The sequence below is a fragment of the Macrosteles quadrilineatus genome, unplaced genomic scaffold, assembly GCF_028750875.1.
Source record: "Macrosteles quadrilineatus isolate MER2022 unplaced genomic scaffold, UCM_ALF_1.0 Scaffold_8__2_contigs__length_117827958, whole genome shotgun sequence".
NCBI lineage: Eukaryota > Metazoa > Arthropoda > Insecta > Hemiptera > Cicadellidae > Macrosteles > Macrosteles quadrilineatus.
The window spans coordinates 24,192,488-24,213,095 of record NW_026542601.1 but is presented as its reverse complement, the minus strand read 5'-3'; the positions used below and the strand labels follow the sequence as shown (position 1 = coordinate 24,213,095).

At 35.8% G+C, this 20,608-nt stretch overlaps 3 protein-coding genes across 3 annotated transcripts; 2 read left to right on the top strand and 1 right to left on the bottom strand.

The window, feature by feature from the left end:
• Window positions 1-3,049: 3,049 nt before the first annotated feature.
• LOC129000271 (dentin sialophosphoprotein-like) lies at window positions 3,050-7,659 on the top strand. The gene is made up of 4 exons (XM_054427232.1): window positions 3,050-3,630; window positions 5,096-5,996; window positions 6,845-6,986; window positions 7,646-7,659. Exons 1-4 carry the CDS (start codon window positions 3,050-3,052, stop codon window positions 7,657-7,659), a joined length of 1,638 nt encoding a protein of 545 aa, XP_054283207.1.
• LOC129001841 (uncharacterized) lies at window positions 6,871-8,309 on the top strand. The gene is made up of 2 exons (XM_054429294.1): window positions 6,871-6,986; window positions 7,646-8,309. The coding sequence occupies exon 2, from the start codon at window positions 7,679-7,681 to the stop codon at window positions 8,222-8,224; it is 546 nt and encodes a 181-aa protein (XP_054285269.1). The 5' UTR covers window positions 6,871-6,986; window positions 7,646-7,678; the 3' UTR covers window positions 8,225-8,309.
• A 4,752-nt stretch (window positions 8,310-13,061) lies between these two features.
• Window positions 13,062-18,857, bottom strand: LOC129000270 (uncharacterized). Its single transcript, XM_054427231.1, has 6 exons — window positions 18,776-18,857; window positions 16,649-17,175; window positions 15,603-15,680; window positions 14,931-15,002; window positions 14,012-14,177; window positions 13,062-13,468 (listed from the first exon to the last, which is right to left on the bottom strand). Exons 1-6 carry the CDS (start codon window positions 18,855-18,857, stop codon window positions 13,095-13,097), a joined length of 1,299 nt encoding a protein of 432 aa, XP_054283206.1. The 3' UTR covers window positions 13,062-13,094.
• Between the last annotated feature and the right edge of the window lie 1,751 nt (window positions 18,858-20,608).

Here is a 20,608-nt window from a genome sequence, read left to right as displayed (position 1 = left end):
TGCTCCTTCCAATCAATTATGATTTACCATTTTGTCATTTACTGAATAGCAAACTATTATTTATATAGATCTCCATTTCGGGTCAATTCAACTTGTGGCACAAAAAATCCGATAAGCTGGTTATGGCCAAAACAAGATTCCAATACAATGACAGTGTTTCTGTTAAATACATTTGAGAATCACAAACTTAACTTAACCTTCTTTATTGACATGAAAAAAGTGCTCTGTTCTTTACGATACGGAATTGTATAACAATTCGTCTCAATAACTGCGTCTTTCATGTACTATTACAGTTTTATAATATGTTATAATAATTACCATTGCTTAATTGAATCGATTCATTCTTAAAACTAAGAAATGAATGTGCTGTCGGGTTTTGAAATTTAAAAAGTTTACCTGAACGGTATATACAAGTATACCGGTATACGGTATATTTTGCTAACTGGAGAAAAATTAGTAGTTTTCCATGAAGAAGAAGTTCAAATAGTCAAACGTCATTTGCCGCCAAAACACCTCCAAAGGCAAGTTATTTCTCTTTTGTACTTCTAACTAGGAAACAATTCATTAGATTTGTATTGATCACGCAATTTAGTGAGTAAGATAGCCAATTAACAAAACATGTATACAAAGCCGAACTACCTTTGTATGTGAAAATGTGTTATTTTTTAAAGGCGTTTGCAACCCAATTTTCTTTTGCGCCTTAATTATATTTTAACAAATTAATAGAAAGATCTAATTAAATAATAATATCAATTTAGATTGTTGTTCATTATTGAAGAGGGTTTAATTGGACATGAAAATACAAACCTTTGGATAATACCACAAAGATGCTTGGTTGTATATAATTTTATTACTTTACAGATTCAGTATGGCGCACAATCTCAACCACAACACGTTGGAAGACGAAATCACTCTTCCAAATAACAACTGGTTCTCAAACAACTCTCATGTGGAACTGGATCTTTCAAATGAACAGTCTCGGTTCACAGCTCCACAAGCAATCAACATTGATGAATTAGACACAGACGAATCAGAATCGAAATCAGAAAGCGAAATTTCTGATTCTGATCATTGGACTCCACCAAAGTCTGGTGTCGCTGATTCCTACTCTTCTGTATCTTCCTGGGGCTCGGACGATCCCCCGGACTCCCAAGATCTGTCTTGTGACACTAGTTTGGTGCCCAGCTGGCACAAAGCAACTTCCTATTCGGAAGATTCGAGTCTGTTCTCGGAAGATAGGGATGAAGACACCGCGAGCTCGTATTCAGGTGACCATTTCCATCTTCACCCTGCAAAAGATCCGGTTCCGAAAAAACCAGCTATAGGCGAAAAGCCGATGAGTGCACTCAAGTTTGATATAGTGGATGTGGTAGACGATGTGGAGCATGAACAGATCCAAGTTCCATTCTGGGCAGCAGGGTTGCTACACGGGCATCGGTTTGTGATGGAATCACAGGGTTCAGGACAAAAGGCTTTGCAGTGATATGAGATTTAAGTGTTATTTGTTTCATTTTTTAGTTATTCTGTACATGTTTCGATAGTTATTTGTTTTACAACTATGTACTTACAGTACTATCAGTATTTATACTGTAGTAAACTTTATAATTCACATAGCTACGAGATAGGTATTTATTTTTTGAGAGAATATTACATTAGAGAAAATAATGATACCATACGTTAAAAATATGATGGAGTTTAGAGTGGGTATAAGAGACCAATATGGTTCTTCGTGTACTCGTTTAAGTAATAAAATCTGATTATGAGACACAAAAATTTATGCTGCTGAATTTTATTTGATGAATTAGGAATTAAATTTAAATCAATGTTAAAGACTATCTATAAACTATGTGTCCTGTTAGCTAATAAATCTCGTAACACAATAACTAACGCATCTTGCTCTATAAACGTCTTAAGGTTGGTTGTATAGAGTGGCGTTAACAATTAATTGCGACAGTTAAATCTTCCAAACTAGAAATAGCATGAAGATCATCACTAGGGCGTAAAGTAACTCTTTTCAACTCAAGCACAAGTTTTTACTCTTAAGTGGACGAAGAGCGAGTTTTAAAAATACACTTTTTCCCTGTGTGACGAACTATTTTTTCATCTTATTGCAGTATTATAAGCAACTAATGGACAACACTTTTCTAAAACCCTCAAAACGACTTCATTTTACTAAATCAAATAAACAGCTGTTAAGTAAATTTACATTAGTTGCATAAGTTTACAACTGCTGATTCTTGGTCCCAAGGGACTAACAAGACTTTTACTCCCTAGGGAGTGTAAAATCTACTTAAGACCAACATAACATGCATAAAAACGGATGTTTTTGCTGTAGTATGACAACAAATAATTCTATAGGCAAAATATTAACAAAGTAAACAACTTTTGAAGATTCCATCTGTAGTACCGCGACGATTTTTTTATTTGTTTCATTGCTCTGAACAATTGAGTTTACAATTTAATTTAACTGTTATGGAGAGATAACTTATCAGTTTTATGCGTCTATGTCAATTCAAGATATAACATAGATATATATTCTGTTTTGAAATGAAAAAGACTTACAGTCTTTTTGAGATAAAAGTGGTACCATATTCTCGCACATATAATAATATGTATAATATAGATGCGGTATTAGTTGCGTCCAGGATTGTAAATGTCAATGATACCTTCGCAGAGAAGTTCCGAGTTTTCATCCGACATTTAAGCTTGTTTTAACTCAATAAATAAAACATAAAATAATCATCACCAGAATTGGAAAATTTTTAATTGCACGTGAAATTGAGGAGAATAGGAATAGAATAGTAATTTATCAGCAACTCTGATCTATTTGATTACCAGAAGTACATAAACAGATACTGATATGCTCGATCCTCCAATATTTATCAGGGTACTCCTACAGTTAACTTGAATTGAATGTTATAATAATACTTCTTATAGTAAGTCTCGTCCAACACATAGGATGGCTTCAGTAAAAAACATGAACCTACCGGAGTTCTCAGTCCAACCAGACTCAACAGATTCTGTTAACGAACTCGATTTACGTCCAAAAATGTTTCTGTTGGACAAAAGCTATGAACCGCTCGTAGATGATGACTCAGACGTGCAAGACACTGACGACAAGGATGGGTCTGTGTTCTCTGACGACTTCACACAGCCTGACACTACAACAATGTTGACAGGGTCCGTGTCGTCCAACACGATACCCAACGAGTCGTCATCACCTCCTTCCGTGACCTCCACCACGTCCGACATTTACGACTCCGAAGAGGAAACGGAACCGTTGAACTTCACCGACAGGAAAAGCGACACTGGGGAATCTCCGAGTGACGAATCGTCCTTTGAAACAGGTGATCTGACAGTGACACCTACACATTCGGGATTTGAATACACCAGTGTAGGAACCAACACGGATGTGGACATAGAGAAGATACCGGGGTTTGTTGTGGGGGAGACTCTGGAGGAAACGGAACATGAGGCGAACAAGCTGTGGGAGAGAGAACACGCTGATGAACTGGGGAAAGTGGAGGCGGTGTTGAGAGATTCAGATTACTCTAAAATAGAGAGACACGTGGGTGAAGAAAGTGTAAGAAAATCTAAAGTGTTACCCAACGGAAGATTTAAGTGGGTGAAGTATTTAACTAGGTGTATATATGAGAATAATTCAGAGGAACAAAATATACGCCCAGGTTTTGAGCTAAATTTAAACTCTAATAACGTGAGTGAGGGTTACAATAAGAAGGTGATTGGTAAACCAGCTTTCAAAAAGGTTTTGGTAAAAAATAACATTGACGACGTGTTATTGTTTTCTATCCAACAAGATGTGTTCAGTCATCACCGTTCAGAAATATTTAATGCTGTATCAGATCATAGATTCGCGAAGTATCAAAGTGTAGCTGTGAGTTGAGGTTTACAATGTGTTCTGTGTTCTAATCCATTATCAGGGAAAAGTACGCAAATAATAAGCCATGGTTTGAAATATAGATATGAGCATAGTTCATAATTGTGAAAGTAAATCATCATGAATGAGTACTCGGAATTTGGTGCAATAATTATATTTTATACTATTTATACAATCTATTTATGACTGTTATTTTCTAATAGTATTTGTTTTGGTAAAACTGTTTTCGACATTGCTATCTAATATAATCTAGAGTATGTGCCAAAACATGATTTTACAGTGTGGAGAATACCTAAATAATAATAATTATTATAAATGTATTATTATTTAGCTAATATATCCAAAAGAAAAACAATATTTCAATATTAATATTGAAGTTCACAATGATATTTCATTTTGAGGAATACACTAATTGAATTACAAAATATATTCTTTAGGTAAATCCATTGAACAATTAAATTAAACTAAAGCAGATTTAGTCAAAACTTATTTTTTCAATAGATTTCATGACGAAATATTTAAAATAAAAGACATTTATATTTATAAACAATAGTTATAATAACAATAGTTGTGCAAATAGTTTGTTCAACAACAATAGTTTTTTAAATATACAGAAGCATTGTTGAAGAAGAGTCACACAACTTTTAAGAGGCAGTAAGTAAGGAGAAAATTAATTTATAACAAAAACTAAAATTAATTACAGTTTGTTCTAGAAATCTTAAAATAACTCATACAGGTAGGCCTACACACACCATTTAACCCCAATAAAACAAATTCACCACATGTTGAATCAAAGTGATAATTTTATCGCGTTGACTTCCAACCCGTATAAAGAATTACTTCAATGTGTGATACAAATCAATGGCGTTAGAGCCATATTATGTGTTTGGCATTCTTACGTTATACTAATGATAAACAATAATTGGTTGGGTCTACGTAGTGAAATAAGGTAACAACTAAAGCACCTGTAAACTAATATAAATTGTATTGGCGAAACATCTTTACACTAGAAAATAAACAGTCAGCAATCAGAAGTATTTATAGTGGAGCATAACCCATTCTATTCCATCAATGTTTCAGTCATAAGCCCATTGGAGCTAAGAACACTAAGAAACAATTACAAAATCAAAGCTAAACAACTTTCAATAATAAAGAGACTTGTCCTAAAAGAAAAGAGTGTATTCCCTTAATTTCCAGTGTTGAAGAAATGTCTACCACAAGGTCAAACACACGTTCAGTAAATCTAGCTAGATTATCATCTACTTCTTCAAAATCCAATAATGTGGATGTACAACAAATACTGAACGAGAATATCGCCCGAGATGATGTGGTTCCAGCTCATGCTCCTACGAACACAACGGAAGTCGACGAAGACACAGAGATAGAAAGTATCTGGGAGTCTGAGACCGACGATCTCTTAGAGTCGGAAACTATAAGCAGCGAGAAGTTCCAGACGGAAGAAGTGTCCGACTCTGACCCAGGTCATCACTTCACCTCCGCTCCGTCCCCTACATACACCTTCACCACAGGGTCGTTCACAGGGCCCGAGGACATCGACAAGACGAGCTCAGCGTTGGACAGCTCAAACACAACACCCTCTCCCGTCCACTCCTCCGACGAACTCGCCAACAGATCGCCCTCTCCCATGGACATGACGACCACCTACAGTGACGACACGCCGGACTTGGAAGAAGAAGACTCAACTTTTCATAGTGAGATGGAACGTAAAAATTCTACCTCGATGGATTCCTCCGAAGGACTGAGCGAATTCAAACCTGATATTTTGAGCGAATCAGACGTTAACGATAGCAGTTCGATGATGGATGATCTTGATAATCCTGATCGTTCGGATTTCCCCGAAGGATCCACTACTACCAGGGACAGTCATGGTGCTTCTGACTCAAAAGATGTTTGTAGTGAGTCTCCGGACTCGAGGGATTCAGAATATTCCGACAAGAGTGACTCCAGTTCGAGTACGAGCTCCTCAGACAAACCACTCGACGACACCGTGCACATCTACAACATGGGTGGCGTTGGGATCTATGAGGTTCCCGCCCACTTGATACGAGAGGACGGAAGTCTCCCAAGGCCCGGCGAAGTCAATTATGCCTACCACGACGAACGAGGCAAAGCCAACAATCCGTTTCAAATTTTGTATTCTAAGGACTTGCATTTACCCGAACCTTCTATAAAATTAGGTGATTACCAAGGAACTAAATTTCAATTGGTTTCAGCTTTTAAAGATCTTGATAGTTCTAATTTCATTAGTATCGTTGATTCATATCTTCCCCGCAGGTTTGTACACAGGAATGAGTCTAATTTGACTTGTGGTAATGAGACAGAATTTAGTGTAGCGCGAGCAGTCAGGATTTGAATGGGATCGTAATAGTTGGATTAAAAAAATAATTAAACTAGCTTACGTATTTTATATTAAATGATGCAATTCAGTGAAATGGTTTATTTCAATCCCAACCTTTACGACAAGTTGTTACTAAAGGTTTTGAAAAGTCTTGGGGATTTATGACAATAACAATTTTGTGTATCAATATGATTCGAGAATACAAAAAGTCGTACACAACCATAACAAAATTAAGGCCAGGCTACAACATTCTTTTTAAATAGTTAACAGGCAAACGTTGTGCACAATAACATTACCTGAATCTCACATCAAATTTAAATATACATTCGACGTATATAACCATACCAAAATTGAAAAAATAACGTTTCCTTAGTTAAACCATGTTCTAAGTACTGCGCGTTATTATCAATCAACCTTTTTTTAAACGTGGATATATTTTAGCAGCTAAACTACAATTACCTACAGTAATATGCTTTAAAAACAAATGTTTATTACTGTTTATTTATTTGAAATCCCGATGCTTGATTTATCTGAAATAATATTACACGGAAAAACATTCACTCGTTAGATTTAAACTGTGATAACAGACTATCATGAAGGGAGTAGTGTTTTTCGTTATCGGCATAGTTGGAGGCTTAGTTTACAAATTTGTTATTGAAAAGTACGCGTTGTTTGCCGATAGAGACCCTACACTTTTCAACTTTTACTTCTTCCAAGAATTGCATACTCGTAAGTATATGCAAACTGTTATACGCTGACTATATTCTAATTTTTCTAATTTTTGTTTCAATGAATCATACATTACGAGATATAAATAGATTATATGATTTATACAATAAGTGAAAAGACTGTCTGTTTTGTTTTCGGTGTATTCAAGAACCATTCCATTCTAAAATACCTTAAATTGATATTTACAAACAATTTTATATTTATATCTTTTAAACTTTATTATTAAATAGGACGTATTTAATTTATTAAAAATTATTTACTAGTGTTGTGTACTCTAATTACTCTGAGACTGATTAGCAAATGCTACTTGACAAATTTACAATATTTTACATTTTTTGATTCACAAACGTTTTTGTTTGAGCATGTATGAATGATTTATGAGACTAAAACCAATAAGGCAAAAACTGGCTGTTCAGAAATTACTAGGTGCTCCTTGTGTCTTATCCGAACCCGTCCTAAAATCTTCAATGACACAGTCACTTCTGATAAAATGTAACATAGTGTAAAATTAAAAAAAAACTAATATTAGAGAGAGAAACTTGGTAAATTTTAAATTATCGCCATGTTTTTAATTGTGGGTGGCTTACCACCACACATATTTGACCATCAACAAAGTCTATTTTGTTTAAAAAGTTTCATAAACCATCAATAATTTTCAGAACTCATGTATTGAGCTTCACCTTGTGCTGAAAATGAATCCGAGTTCATCGCAATCACATGAAGATCAAGACTGGGAGATGCTTTCTGGGTCAAAATCGCTGACATCAGAAAAAGACCTGCAAAGTATCGAGGGGATACTATCCTTGAAGGAGAAAAGGGGGGAAAACAAAGGCGAGAAAGAGGAGGATTGGTACACAACTATTCCTCCCGCAACACCCGCCAACACTCCGGAGTATACTCCCAATCCTCCCACATACCCTTCGGCCTCCCTCAGGAGGGAGCTGTCCCAATCTGAAACATCGGAGTTGTTTCCCATTCTGGAGGTAAAGGAAGACACAGTCGACGAGACCAGATCTGCAAATGAAGACAACGAAAGCTCCTCTGGGGAATATTATTTCGAATATACTCCGGTAGATTCTGACAACGAAGACCCTACTTCTGTCAGAACCTTTAACGCCGTCAAAGATTGGATTTGTCGAATAGCTTTCTACATTGTTGTTTTCAGTTTGGTGAAATGGGCGGCTTCTAAGGTCTGGGAGAAACTTAGAGGAGTGAGAAGTGGAAATGAAAGTATATGAAGAATATGTATTCATAATATTATTTAGGATTTTTAAATAAGATAACTCCATGTATATATGGGATGTGCTTGATACAAATAAAGGATTTGGTTGCTATTTATTTTGTAACTGTTATTTGTGTTAAATAAGGTGAGATGTTGAAAGATTGTTAATCTTATCTCGTTGAGAGTAAGGTAGTAGTGAAATAAAGAGGTACAAATATGCTTTGTTAACATAACATTGAGACTTCTATAAACTATCTAAGTCCAAGATATTTACAGAGGAAGTTTTCGTTACCAAGCATAACTCGACAGACCAGGTCCATAAAGATAACTAATAGTTTAGTTTGCACAATTTTAATGTGAGGGTGCACACCAAACTATTTCTTACAATTTTTAACACATATTTGCAGTACGTGATGTGTTCACACTTATGTTGGTTTCCTCTAAAACACCATTAATTATATTATTAATCCGTAAACAGAATAGTTAGATAAAAAGAAGTCTTAAAATATTACCTACATAGTTAAAAAACAATTGAATATAGAACTCTTTAGGTGTTTTGCTATATAGATTCCACAATGCAAAAATGCAAACTCCGGCTTCTTATCTACTTTGATTCAACAAAAATCCTGTAAAAATATACACAGTTTTTAGAACAAGATTTCACAATGCAACACTACTCATTTGACAATACATACATACAACATATATACATAGACAATATTTCATCATAATAAATAAAACAAAAGTCCTTACAAATGTGCAACTGTGCAATATTACCATTTTAGCATGGTTTCCCTTTTGTTGATTTTATTGAAAACTGGAGATTTATTACATAATCAACATTCCTTTGCCAGGCAAAGGTTTTTTCAAGAGAGAAATACACTTTCCGAACCAGTCTGCTGGTATATATTATAACCAACACGTTAATTCTATATTATCACAACGTACAGTAGAAAGCCTTTGTGAACCATCAACGTAACGCTGATACCCGAGATGAAAGGCTTATCTGTTGATAGTCTAACCTATTTGATATTGGTTTTGTTGTTATTGGATGTTTAACTGTCATCTAAAATATTTTATTAATTTGAATTTGAATGTGTATAATGTAAAAACCAAGTGATTTTGTTTCCAACTCTGCATAATTGAACTATTATTATTATTTTCTTTTTTTTAAGTGAGTGTTTATTTTATATGAATGTGTGAAATAAAATATATTATGTGGTTATTGTAAAAGTCAGGAGTGAGAATAGTATTTATTTAACTAAAAGAAGGTTTATTTAAATCATACCAATTTCGATATTATTAATTACAAAATAACATTGCAAGAGGATTGAGGTTAAAGATGCAAGGCTCAAATGACAATAAACCTAAGAAGAAATACTACCAGGAAGAAGTAAGGTATTATGTGAGAGAGGATGGTCACTTCATACCAATCTACACGGAAGAAAGGCCTAAAGTTGATTGTCCCGAGGAGAAAAAAGTGAAACCATTCAATGTCGACTCGTATGAAATATTCAAACACGAAAACGAGTACGTTTACTCTTCAGAAGATGAGTATTATGATGACGTAGAGTTGTTGGACACTGATGAAGACGGCCTCGGTCCGGTGGGTATGGAGGAAGTAAGGGAGACGAGTAGTGATGATTCATCCGACGATGAGACTACGACAGATGAAGAGTACGAGAGTGGGGAAGAGAAGAGCACTACAGAAAAGTCAGACACAGATACATGTTGGGACGAGGACCCTGAGCAAATCAACGAACTAGAATTCAAAGACTTGAAACCTTACACGGACGAAATAATGAAAAGACATAAAAAACGACCGTTTCCAAAAAAATGGAAACCTAATCCCTACGTGAGCTCGATGGTGTATAGAGATAAAATTACAGAATCAGACAAAGAAGAGATGCAAATGCAGAAAAAGTTTAACAGAGTAAAAACAGACGATCTTAAGATGCCTTCTGACGAAGAAAATTTTGTTCTTCCGAAACACGGTGATGTGAATTACATGGGAGAGTTACCAATCGATCCAAAGACCCCATACATTCCATGGTGGGAACACGAAAAAGAATTCGCAGATTTGTCTGCCGACGAGAGTGAAATCGAGGACTTCCCAGATAGAGGAGACTATCAGTCGGACTTTGTTACGGACACCAGCGAGGAGTTCAGTACAGTCACTGATGTGGACACCGAGGATCTATCATCGATCCACTCAAGTGGACCAGAATATCCAGACGTCAAACCGGAGGAGTACATGGAGCCAGTTGAGATGAATGCTGGGGACCATCAGTACCAGAAGATTCCCGAGTACCAGCCGGAGGTCCGCACGTGGTACGACTGGCACGGTCACCAATACGTGGATATGAAGAATTTGCAAGGGGATTGGGTTACAGTGGAACAAGTCAAGGAGGAATACCCCGCCCCTAAACCCATAAACCCGGAAAACTACTGGCAGAGAAAAGCAGAAGAACACGGCTTATATCCGAAGAAATGCAGTCCCTACGAATACCCACCTGACGAAGACGGCTACTACCACTACTGTCCAGGATATAATCACATACCGGGTACTGAGAACTGGGGATTTTATAAACGTGCGAAGAAATTGGATGTGCTTGGAGATGGATCTGATGGAGATGCAGGAACGGGAGAAGATGGAAATGACAAGGGAGAAGATGATGACTGTGGCGATGAAGATGAAGATGAAGATGAAGATGGTGATGATGATGACGGTGACCGTCCTGTTGGGAAGGAGGTGGAGAAAGAAAAAACTGAATTAGAGAGCTGGCAGAACTTTGTCACACAGAGCTTGCGGCCTACAGAGACTGACGCAACTCGCGAGAGTCATAAAATCCAGAAAGACATTACCAAGCAGAATAGTGACCCTCACGATTTGCAAATAGATGCCCAAACTGCGAATGGAACCCATAGAGTAGAAAACCAGCGTAATGTGGAAGATTCATACACAACAGAGTCCGGATCACAAAGCCAAAAGAGATGGTTTGATAATACTAATGTTTGTAAAAAGTCTTTGGTTTCAAGACAAAACGTCTTACAAAGAAAATTGTCGAACTTGATTTCCATAGAAGGCAATCAAAGTGATCGTGATAGTGAATTTAGTTATCAGAGTAAATGTCTTAGTCCGGTTTTGACGTTAAATTTGAGTGAATTGGTGAGAGGGTGCTCGAAACAATCCGTTAATCGGAACCATTTTGGTGGACCTCTTAGCTTTGAATCGATTCCTTTCATAGGAAAAAATATTGATTTTATGAAAAATCTTCCATTTGTAAACAATTTTGATGGTGTTAGAAAAAACAATGTCCATAGTTCATTTAGTTTATTAAAAGTTAGTTAGTAAAATTAAACAAAAATTATATACGTTCTTGCACAAAAACGATAAGTTTTGGCAAAATCTTTTCTAAAATCTTTGTAATTTTTTTAAATAATTAGATAAATAATTGGAGTGCTCAGCCACGTGGGATTTTAACATTCTGAGGCGGCGAGAGTAAATATTGATTATTTTCTATGACAACCATGAGGTTAAAATTTATACTTTCTCTCCCTAGACTATAGAATAGAGGAAGTATTGTTTTAGTTAACATTTTTTAGTTTAGTGTTGAGTTGATGTATCCGTTTCGGGTCCTCCTGGAGAGTCACCGGAATTTTACCCCAAGAAATTAACCCCCTTGAAAATATTCCTACGTCATTTAGACGTCCTAGGTCTGGGGGTAGATTTTCGGCCATGAACTTTTGGAACAATTATTTATTTCAATCAAGTCACATTTACGGTTTGCTTAACAGTTGTAATTAATCAAAATCCCAATAAACCTGACACAGAAATTTTACCTCCGGAAATCTACCCCCAGTGGTCAAATCAGAAATGACCTACCCCTTAATTATCCCCGCGGAAATCTATCTTCCCCAGCACCACAACCCATGAGAATCTCTGCTACAATGATGTATCACTGGAGACTGCGAATACGAAGACGCGTTCCATTGCACTATTTGGCTGAATGTAATTTTCTTAGCAGCATCACTGAAGCACCAACCTTCAGGGTGGCAAAACGGGTCCTGATACTGGGCCAAGAAACTCTGCCGGATAGTTTGCAGCATATCATCTTCTCTCAGGATGGTGTTCACTGATTCATACGTACGTTCTTTGACGTGGAAGAGAGCCATCGCCTAAATGATTATCTGCGTTGATTGCTCGTTTCTAGGTGATAGAATTGTATAATCACAGAGCCAGGCACTATCCATGTTAAGTAGTTTATGAACGTTTGGAAAGACACTGGTTATTAGTTTTTCATGTGATCTGACAACACCAAGTGAAGGAGAGGCAGTTGTTATCCTATTCCTATTTTCTAATGTTCCGTCTTAACCTTAATTAGAATCTCTGGGAATTCCACAGCTTTACGTATAAAAAATATCACAAACAGCCGAAACTTTGTTACAGACAGTGTTACAGAGAGTGTTAAAAGACAGACAGACAGACAGAAATTAAGATAACACGCGTTTCGGCTTTCCTATAGTATAAAGTGAAAAATAACTGACAACGTTATGACTCTACGCAATGTACAACCAAAACTATAATTTTATTTATATAGATAGAAGATAGACCAATCAACCATTGTCGTTATAGATGTGTCTTTTTCAGTGCCAACGGTATTTAAATTCGATGGAATATTGATGCAGACCCATCTGGCTGTAATAATAAGGTTCCAGGTATAACACTGGTTGTAGGTAAATAAATGTAAGAATGTTTAAAGGGTACTAACATTTAAATTTCAAGCGTTATTACTAAAACTCGAGGGTCAAGAGGACAAACTGTAGTAATTTATCCTTTCTTCATTCTCGTCTCTGGCCATGATTAAGGTGATAGGTAGCTGACGTCACTCGGGCTGGTCCGGTGGGTCTTCAGCTGGTTCGAACGTGTCCATGTCCTCCTGAGCACCTCTCCCACTATACGAAGGCAGCTTGCCTCTGTTCCATCCTGATGCTCCTGCCCCTCTGGTCCTCCAACTATCCGTTGTATCTCTGCTTGAGCCATAATATCCTCTACCTCCTCCTCTCCGCCTATCTTGTACATTATCTCGGTTACTTTCACCCCATATCGCGTCCTCTTCACGGGTGTATTCTTCCCACTTTCCTCTATGTTTGCCCCTTCCTCTGCCTCTGCTGAACCCTCCTCTACCTCTACCCCTTCCTCTTCCTCTGTCTTCGTCATCCTCTATTACGGGGAGCTCCAACTCCATGAATGGGTTTTCTAGATATAACAAAAACAGAAATAATATCATAAATAAATACCACAGCAATTAAAAGATGTTTAGGTAACTATCACTTTCATTGTGGTTTCGTCGATACTCGTTTAGAATGAAATATATTTGGTACTGAAAATGGCACCTTTGTGACGACAGTAGTGGGTGGTTTAGTCCCTAGGAAACAGTGGATATTTCTTAAACCACCGAGCAAACTATTGTCACCTATCGAGTGGGAACATGCTGTAATCAACCACACAGTAACCTACCAAGTAGTAACCTACCAGTGAAACTGTCATTATCTATAGTAATTAATCGGTCTAGTATTATTAACCTACCTGGTTCATTGTTAACTAGTATAGTATTGCATATTAAATAAGGAAGCAAATGTACTTATGAAAAATTTACCAACCAGATGATTAGAATTTAACAGCAATCGCTTGGCCCGAACAATCTAGCATTAATTGTCTATAACCTCAATCTGAAGATAGTAATCAAAGTCCATCGTTAATCGATCGTCATCGACCTTCTAGTAATCGATAGTCACTCACCTATTTTACTATAGTCGGCTTTATCCGGATCTCTCTCCAGCCTCTTCTTGGCCCCGACGATCTCGAAGTCGCGATAGTCCCTCAGTTCCTCATCTTGCCTCTTCTGCCACCAATGGTCTGGTCTGTCTCCGTACAGCAGGTTCCGGAACTGCTCGTCCTTCTCCTTCTGTAACAGGCAATCCCAATCTCCAATGATGCTATGTATCCGATGATGGTGTTCATGTATTTATATTTTAGAAAATATAATTTAATCCACTAGCTAGGGGGTTTCCCGTGTGCATTTTATGTATAGAAAAACACCCTATGTGCGAGATTGAAACCCTTGCACATGCACATGCATTGAAACCCCTTCACTTGGCTTCTGTCCTTTTGGTGAACTTCTAAGGAACACAAGGCACCACAAAATAAGAAGTATTATAGCAAACGCTTTCCGAAAAAGATACAACACATGGGAAGTGCATGAAGAAGTACAATGTCTTTCTTGTAACGGAAGCATTAGAAGAGTAGATATTTTACGATTGAAAGACAAACAAACAAAGGGATAATTCTCGATTTAACTATTAGATATTAAATCAACCTAATGCAGTGAATAAGGAAAACAATTATGCATCAACCTTTGAAAATTTCAAGCAAAATCTCAAAAATGGAGGTGATTAGATTGTTCATTGGTTCTAAAAGAACATTATCAAAATTTGTTGTGAGATTTTGGAAACACTATGATTTGAACAGATCCTTTTTGAAAATTACTATCCATGAAACATTTAGAGGTTCTTTGACTGTAATGAGAAATCATTTATATGACAAACTTTTTTTTAAACTGCCACTGGCCTGCACATTAAAATAACCTTCTCTGCTATGATCTTATACACTTTAAAAGCTAGAAACCCGATAAAATTGTTATCTTGACATGACTACTAACCTCCTCAATAAAGTCGTCGAGCTCCTCCTTGGTCATCGGTTCCACCGGGTCTTTAATCTTCAACAGACCCATCTGAAAATTGTTGAAAATCATTAGATCAGTTTCAAATTATACACTTAACACAATTGTCCTGAATAGTTTTGTACATGACGTATTAAAATTGCAGTATTTTTCGTGTGCATTGGCAAACCTGTGATTGATTTAACCTGTTATGTTAGTTGTTTGTATCATGTTTTCTTGATTATTAGGTGTTATTTAAACTATGGCATAATGCAGGACTATTATGTTTAAGCATTTCTTTTACTAGCATAAAAATATATCAATACGAAATAGTATCGCTCTCCTTACAATATTTTTATGATTTATTTTTTTAAACTTCTTAATTTTTGTCTTGACTACAAATTGTCCTGAGAGAATTATATACCTGTGCAACGCTTGAAATCACATACATTCATTATTTCAAAACTAGCATCTTACGTAAATAAGAATGTTTAGGGAATCAATACAATTAAACGATCAAGTGAAAATATTTCAATAAACATGTGTGCGATTACAACATTAAACATTAAACTCAGTTCGTTACGCACAATGATCTAACTTAAACACACATTTATAACTGTCTAAAATATATTCATAAATGTTAAGCGTATTAATTTACCACTTTTTACTTACATTCCTCTTCCCCTTTCTCGCATTCATCTGCATCACGTGTTCCGTGACTACCTCTTTGAGTGTTGGTGGACATTGTTTCTAAAATCACAAAACTGCCAATTATTACAAAACATTACATTTTACACTAAATGGGTAATAAAGCCAATTAACTTATTTAAGTTGGGTAACATTACTTTGTTAAACTTGATAAAATTGACACACACTGCTTTGTTTCTTTGTTTAAAAAAGTCCCTCTTTACTCATCAGTTGCAAAGATTACTATTTTTTGCATCGATTGTGCACATGTATGCGAATTTTCATTGCAATATAAATTAAAGACGATTGTAATATCAAAGTGGTAACCATTCTGACAGTAAATGCGGTATTTCAAGAGAACAAACAATGTTGGTCAGAGCCAGTCGCCTACCTTCCTCTCACAATGGAGTGTTGGGTGGATTTGTGGCCTGAATAACCAGCAAAGCCCTCGCAATTTATTTGATCTCTAAATTCATCTCCCTTTAAATATTCAACAATTGTTGATGTTAGTCTATTCAATTAATCCCCACATTAATATGATACATGTTGTTGTTGAACCATTAATTTGCAATTGTTTTATTTGGAAATAAATCCGACACTTTCGTTTGTTAAAATGTATTAAACACTATTAATAATAAGGACTATTGAAACATGTTCATTTCTCATGGTAGAACTACTTGCTGAAAGACAATTAAAACAAATGCTTAATAAGTAATTTAATCGAGTGATTAACTGTCTGTTAAGGTAACTAACTTGAAAGGGTAATTGATACGATCCTTAAGAAAATGACACTAGTAAAAAAATCAATTTTTACGTAAAAATGACCAAACTCATGGGTTACAGTAGCAACAAATAACCAAATAACCTAATTAAATTAATTTTTATAATAAAACCTCTTTTACTAATATTCAAACGACTGGGACCTAAGCCCGGTTTCGAACCATCCAAAAGGACTTCGGACTTTTCTCAGGATCGAAATGGCGACCTTTTAGGCTAGACGCACTATAGCCACACAACTGAACTACACATACCTTCCCAATGGGCTCATCATCGTCATACTCCGGGTATTCCTCCCACCTGATGTACATGGGTTTGATCCAGTCGCCGCAGATAGGTTTGTAGTGTTGTTTCTCCCAGTCAATCGTGGGAGGGAAGGGCTCCAACATTTTCGGTGTCACTTGCAGCGATGGCTCCTCAGGTAATGACCTCACCGGGAACGGCAACCTCTGCTTGGGCTTGCGAGGCAGTCTGGTCTCTATCTTCTTCTTACAATACACAGCCGGGATGTCCTTGAGTTCATCTATGTTCTCCTCGGGTCCGAACAAGTCCCTGACACCCTCGGGGTTGTCATACTCGGCAGGTAGAGGCTTTGTGTTTTCCTTGACGATCAGATGCCACTTGTCCGCAAACTTCAAGTCAAATTCCGCCCAGTCCATGTCGAACGGCCCCATCTCCTTTAACGCCTCCTCCAGCGTCTTCGGACCGTCCTTGGGTGGCTTCGGTGTCTCCCATGCTTCCGGGTAGGTGACGAGTTTCACTTTCGCAAACGCTTTGGTGTCTGGAAAATCGTTTGGACAATTTCAGAGATGGTTTAAGCTTAGTTGTGGATGGGGTAAATGTTGAGAACTTAAGTAGATGAGTCGTTGAGGGAATGTTTCGTACATAAAGAAAAGCACTCCTGATCAAAAAATATAGGAGCTCAAGGAGTGTTCAATTGTTTCCCTCCCTGTTAAATCCCATGAATTGATATCTTTCTCCCACATTTTTTAATCGATATAGGTAAAAGTTGAACAACTTCTGTATTTATACTATTGCCTTAGCGAGTTACGAAATTTTTGATAATTCTATTATTTCTAATCATTGAAGCTATTGACATCTGTTATAGAGGATTAACATTTGTACTAATTTATTTTGATGAAAACATGAGAATTGTACTACGAGGTAAATTATGTGTTATAGATTAGTATGGAAGGTAAAGATAAAATCACACCTGTAATTGAACTTGTATTTTAGGTGTAATTCAAATAATTCTTGTGTTGGAGACTATTGCTTATCTACATAGAAATGTGTCATATATAAAGAAAACAGGAAAGAGGATAAAACACGATGACAAACGTAACAATAAAACAAATTATTGCATGAAAACTGAAAAATGATGTTGATAGAAGGATCAAGATGAATGAACGAATGGACCATTGGAGTAGAAACTTCTAAGAGGATCGGCTGAAAGATTTCGTGCGGATTTCAAAAGCAATAAACCTCACCTTACACCGTAAACACCACCACACCAGAAACATATCCCTAGCGTAAAGTGTCACCTATCTCTTGTGACCAGTCTTCAATATCACTTTACTTACTCAATTAAACTTGACTGCACTACTTTCAATACCACAACTCACCTGTTATAATAATGTTAATTTGATGGAGAAAGGAAATAAAGAATTCAAATTTAAAAAATAATAATAAATTTAAAAAGTACTGAAAATAAAGAACAATAAGAATGTCGTGAATTTAGTTGATGAGGTATTTCCATTCAATTAATACATTTAATTTTGTTTTGAATGTTTCAAATTTTGGTGAAACAAAGTGGTATAACTAAATTTTGCGTTGTGTTCAATTTGATAAAAATTTCCAACGGAATTTTACAAAGGAATCCGTGGGAAAATTTTGAATATTGATATCATCAAAATGAAGCTCAAATAAATGTTTGATTAATACAACTTTTAAATAAATAAAAATGGACTACTTCATTAGGACGCACTAAAAGCTAATAAAAGTCGTCCATTTGAAATACATTTTCACAAACTGTTTCATCTCTTGTTTACAATCTGTCTTCAGATTATAATTTTTGTTAAGGTATTTAGTGGTTTAGTTACAGTTTACATGTTAACGGTTATAAAACAAGTTATTCAACAAATCTTCAAATTTGTCTTCTGGAAATAAATGAAAGGCTAGGAGGGCGATGTCTTAAACGAAATTACCTTTTTTTAAATATTGCTTACTCCTGCGCTAGATCATTAGATTTGAAAAAAAGTAAGCTGCTTAGTAACAATTAGTAAGCTTAGTGTAATAGTTGGTTATGAAAGACGGATAATAAGGGATGTTACAGTAGAAACGCTTATTGTATTAAGTACAAATGTGTAATATTTGTACTTCACCTTCTAGTTTTTGCCTTTCGCCTTCTAGTCGGATTAAATCCTGGAACTCTTTCATAAGACCATCCTCATCGGTTTTAGACATATTTACAAGCTAACTAGTATTCAAAACTCACAAAAAGATAGTTAACACATATTAAAAAACGTACTGTTTGTTGACTGCACAGTTTTGTTTACTTTGAAAAGTTTCAGTTTCGTTTTAATCTATATCATTATCACTCACATAATTTATCTTATCTCAGAGCTACAATATGCTTAACCTTTCTTTGAATCAACGCTGCTCTCTGTTTCTTGTATACTACCAGAACAATTGCTTTATTAGGGTACCACATGTGATTGGGTTACTGATTGTAAATTTATACAAAAAGTCCTAAAAGATACAATATTTTCCACTTCTTTGCATTCACATAAGAGAATATAAAATGGTAACGTGATGCAAATTAATTCGCACACATAAGTACGGTATACTGCGTGTATGGAAAGTGTTTGTTGTTATTGCGACTTATATATTAGAGATGGCGAGAATTTACAATATCTTAGTATTCGGCTCCAAAATGAACCTTTCGGCTCAAATAAAGTGGTGGCCCAACGGAAATTCGAACATCTCCTGGTAGAACTAAAGATGTTTTAACTAAATGAATGCATAAACGTAAAGTATCTAATATTAATTAACGTAAACCTAGTTAAAAAATAATACTAACCACGTGTCCTTTGTCCACAAGGAAATTACAACTGTAAAATATAACGTAGAAGATGAGAAAACAAAGAACAATAAAAGCCAGCGGAACTTTTCAAAACAATCAATCGTGACCCTTGGGGAGTGTCGAACTCGTAACTGCCTCCGACAATCACGGGTTTACAATCATGATTGTGTTGTCGCCAAAATCACATTTTCCGCAGCGAAACAGCGATTGAGATTGTCCATACTCTGTAATTTAAATAACCTAATTATACAGGGTGATGGTTATTTTTGGAAAACATAAAATAATTTTTTGGGACGCTAATTTTGAGACTTGGAACACTTGATATGCATCATCACACTTCATTTACTTTGTACTTACATAAAAAAAAATTTTGTCACACTGAGTACAAATCACCCTGTATACTTATACATAGGAGTTTTCAATTCAGAAATAATCATGCTCTGCCTGTGTGATTTAATACAACCCCATAAAGTAATTAAGTGACATTATATCATTTAGGAATCAAATTAAATAACAAAATAAAAAACTATCCTTAAGAAAGGTGAGTTTTGTAAAACTATAATCAAAACTTAGAAGTAGTGAAATCGATTGAAGAAACAAAGAAAATATATACAGAAATAGTCATTAAATTTATTTACAAAGAGAACAACTAACAGTAATAATTTTTTTTATTTGACGTTTTGCACATATTATTATGTAATTAAACATGCACAAAACTATACGCAAAACACACATTTTTACGCCTAAACAATGTACAACAAATGTAGACCTAATAAAATACTTCCAAGAAGCTAAATTCAAGCGAAAATAATAACAGAGCCTAGAAATTTATGTAGGGTAAAATTAGGCTTTGTGATATTTTCACTTAGAACCACGCAACAATGACATCTTGCTCGGAGAAGTTTGGTCTTTTCCAACAAAAGGTTATTAATCGCTTAACTTACCCTCCTGCTTCTGCCTTTGTTGACATATTTTGTTGACTCTGAAGTAAAGTTGGAATTGTTTATTACGTCAGGCCTTGTTTACACCGAAAGAGCGCAACGTTTAGTAATATAAAATCATCGTGTTTATTATAAAGAGAGAATGTAATCATTTTAATACTTGTTATGCAAATAAATCTGCCCCTCTTTAC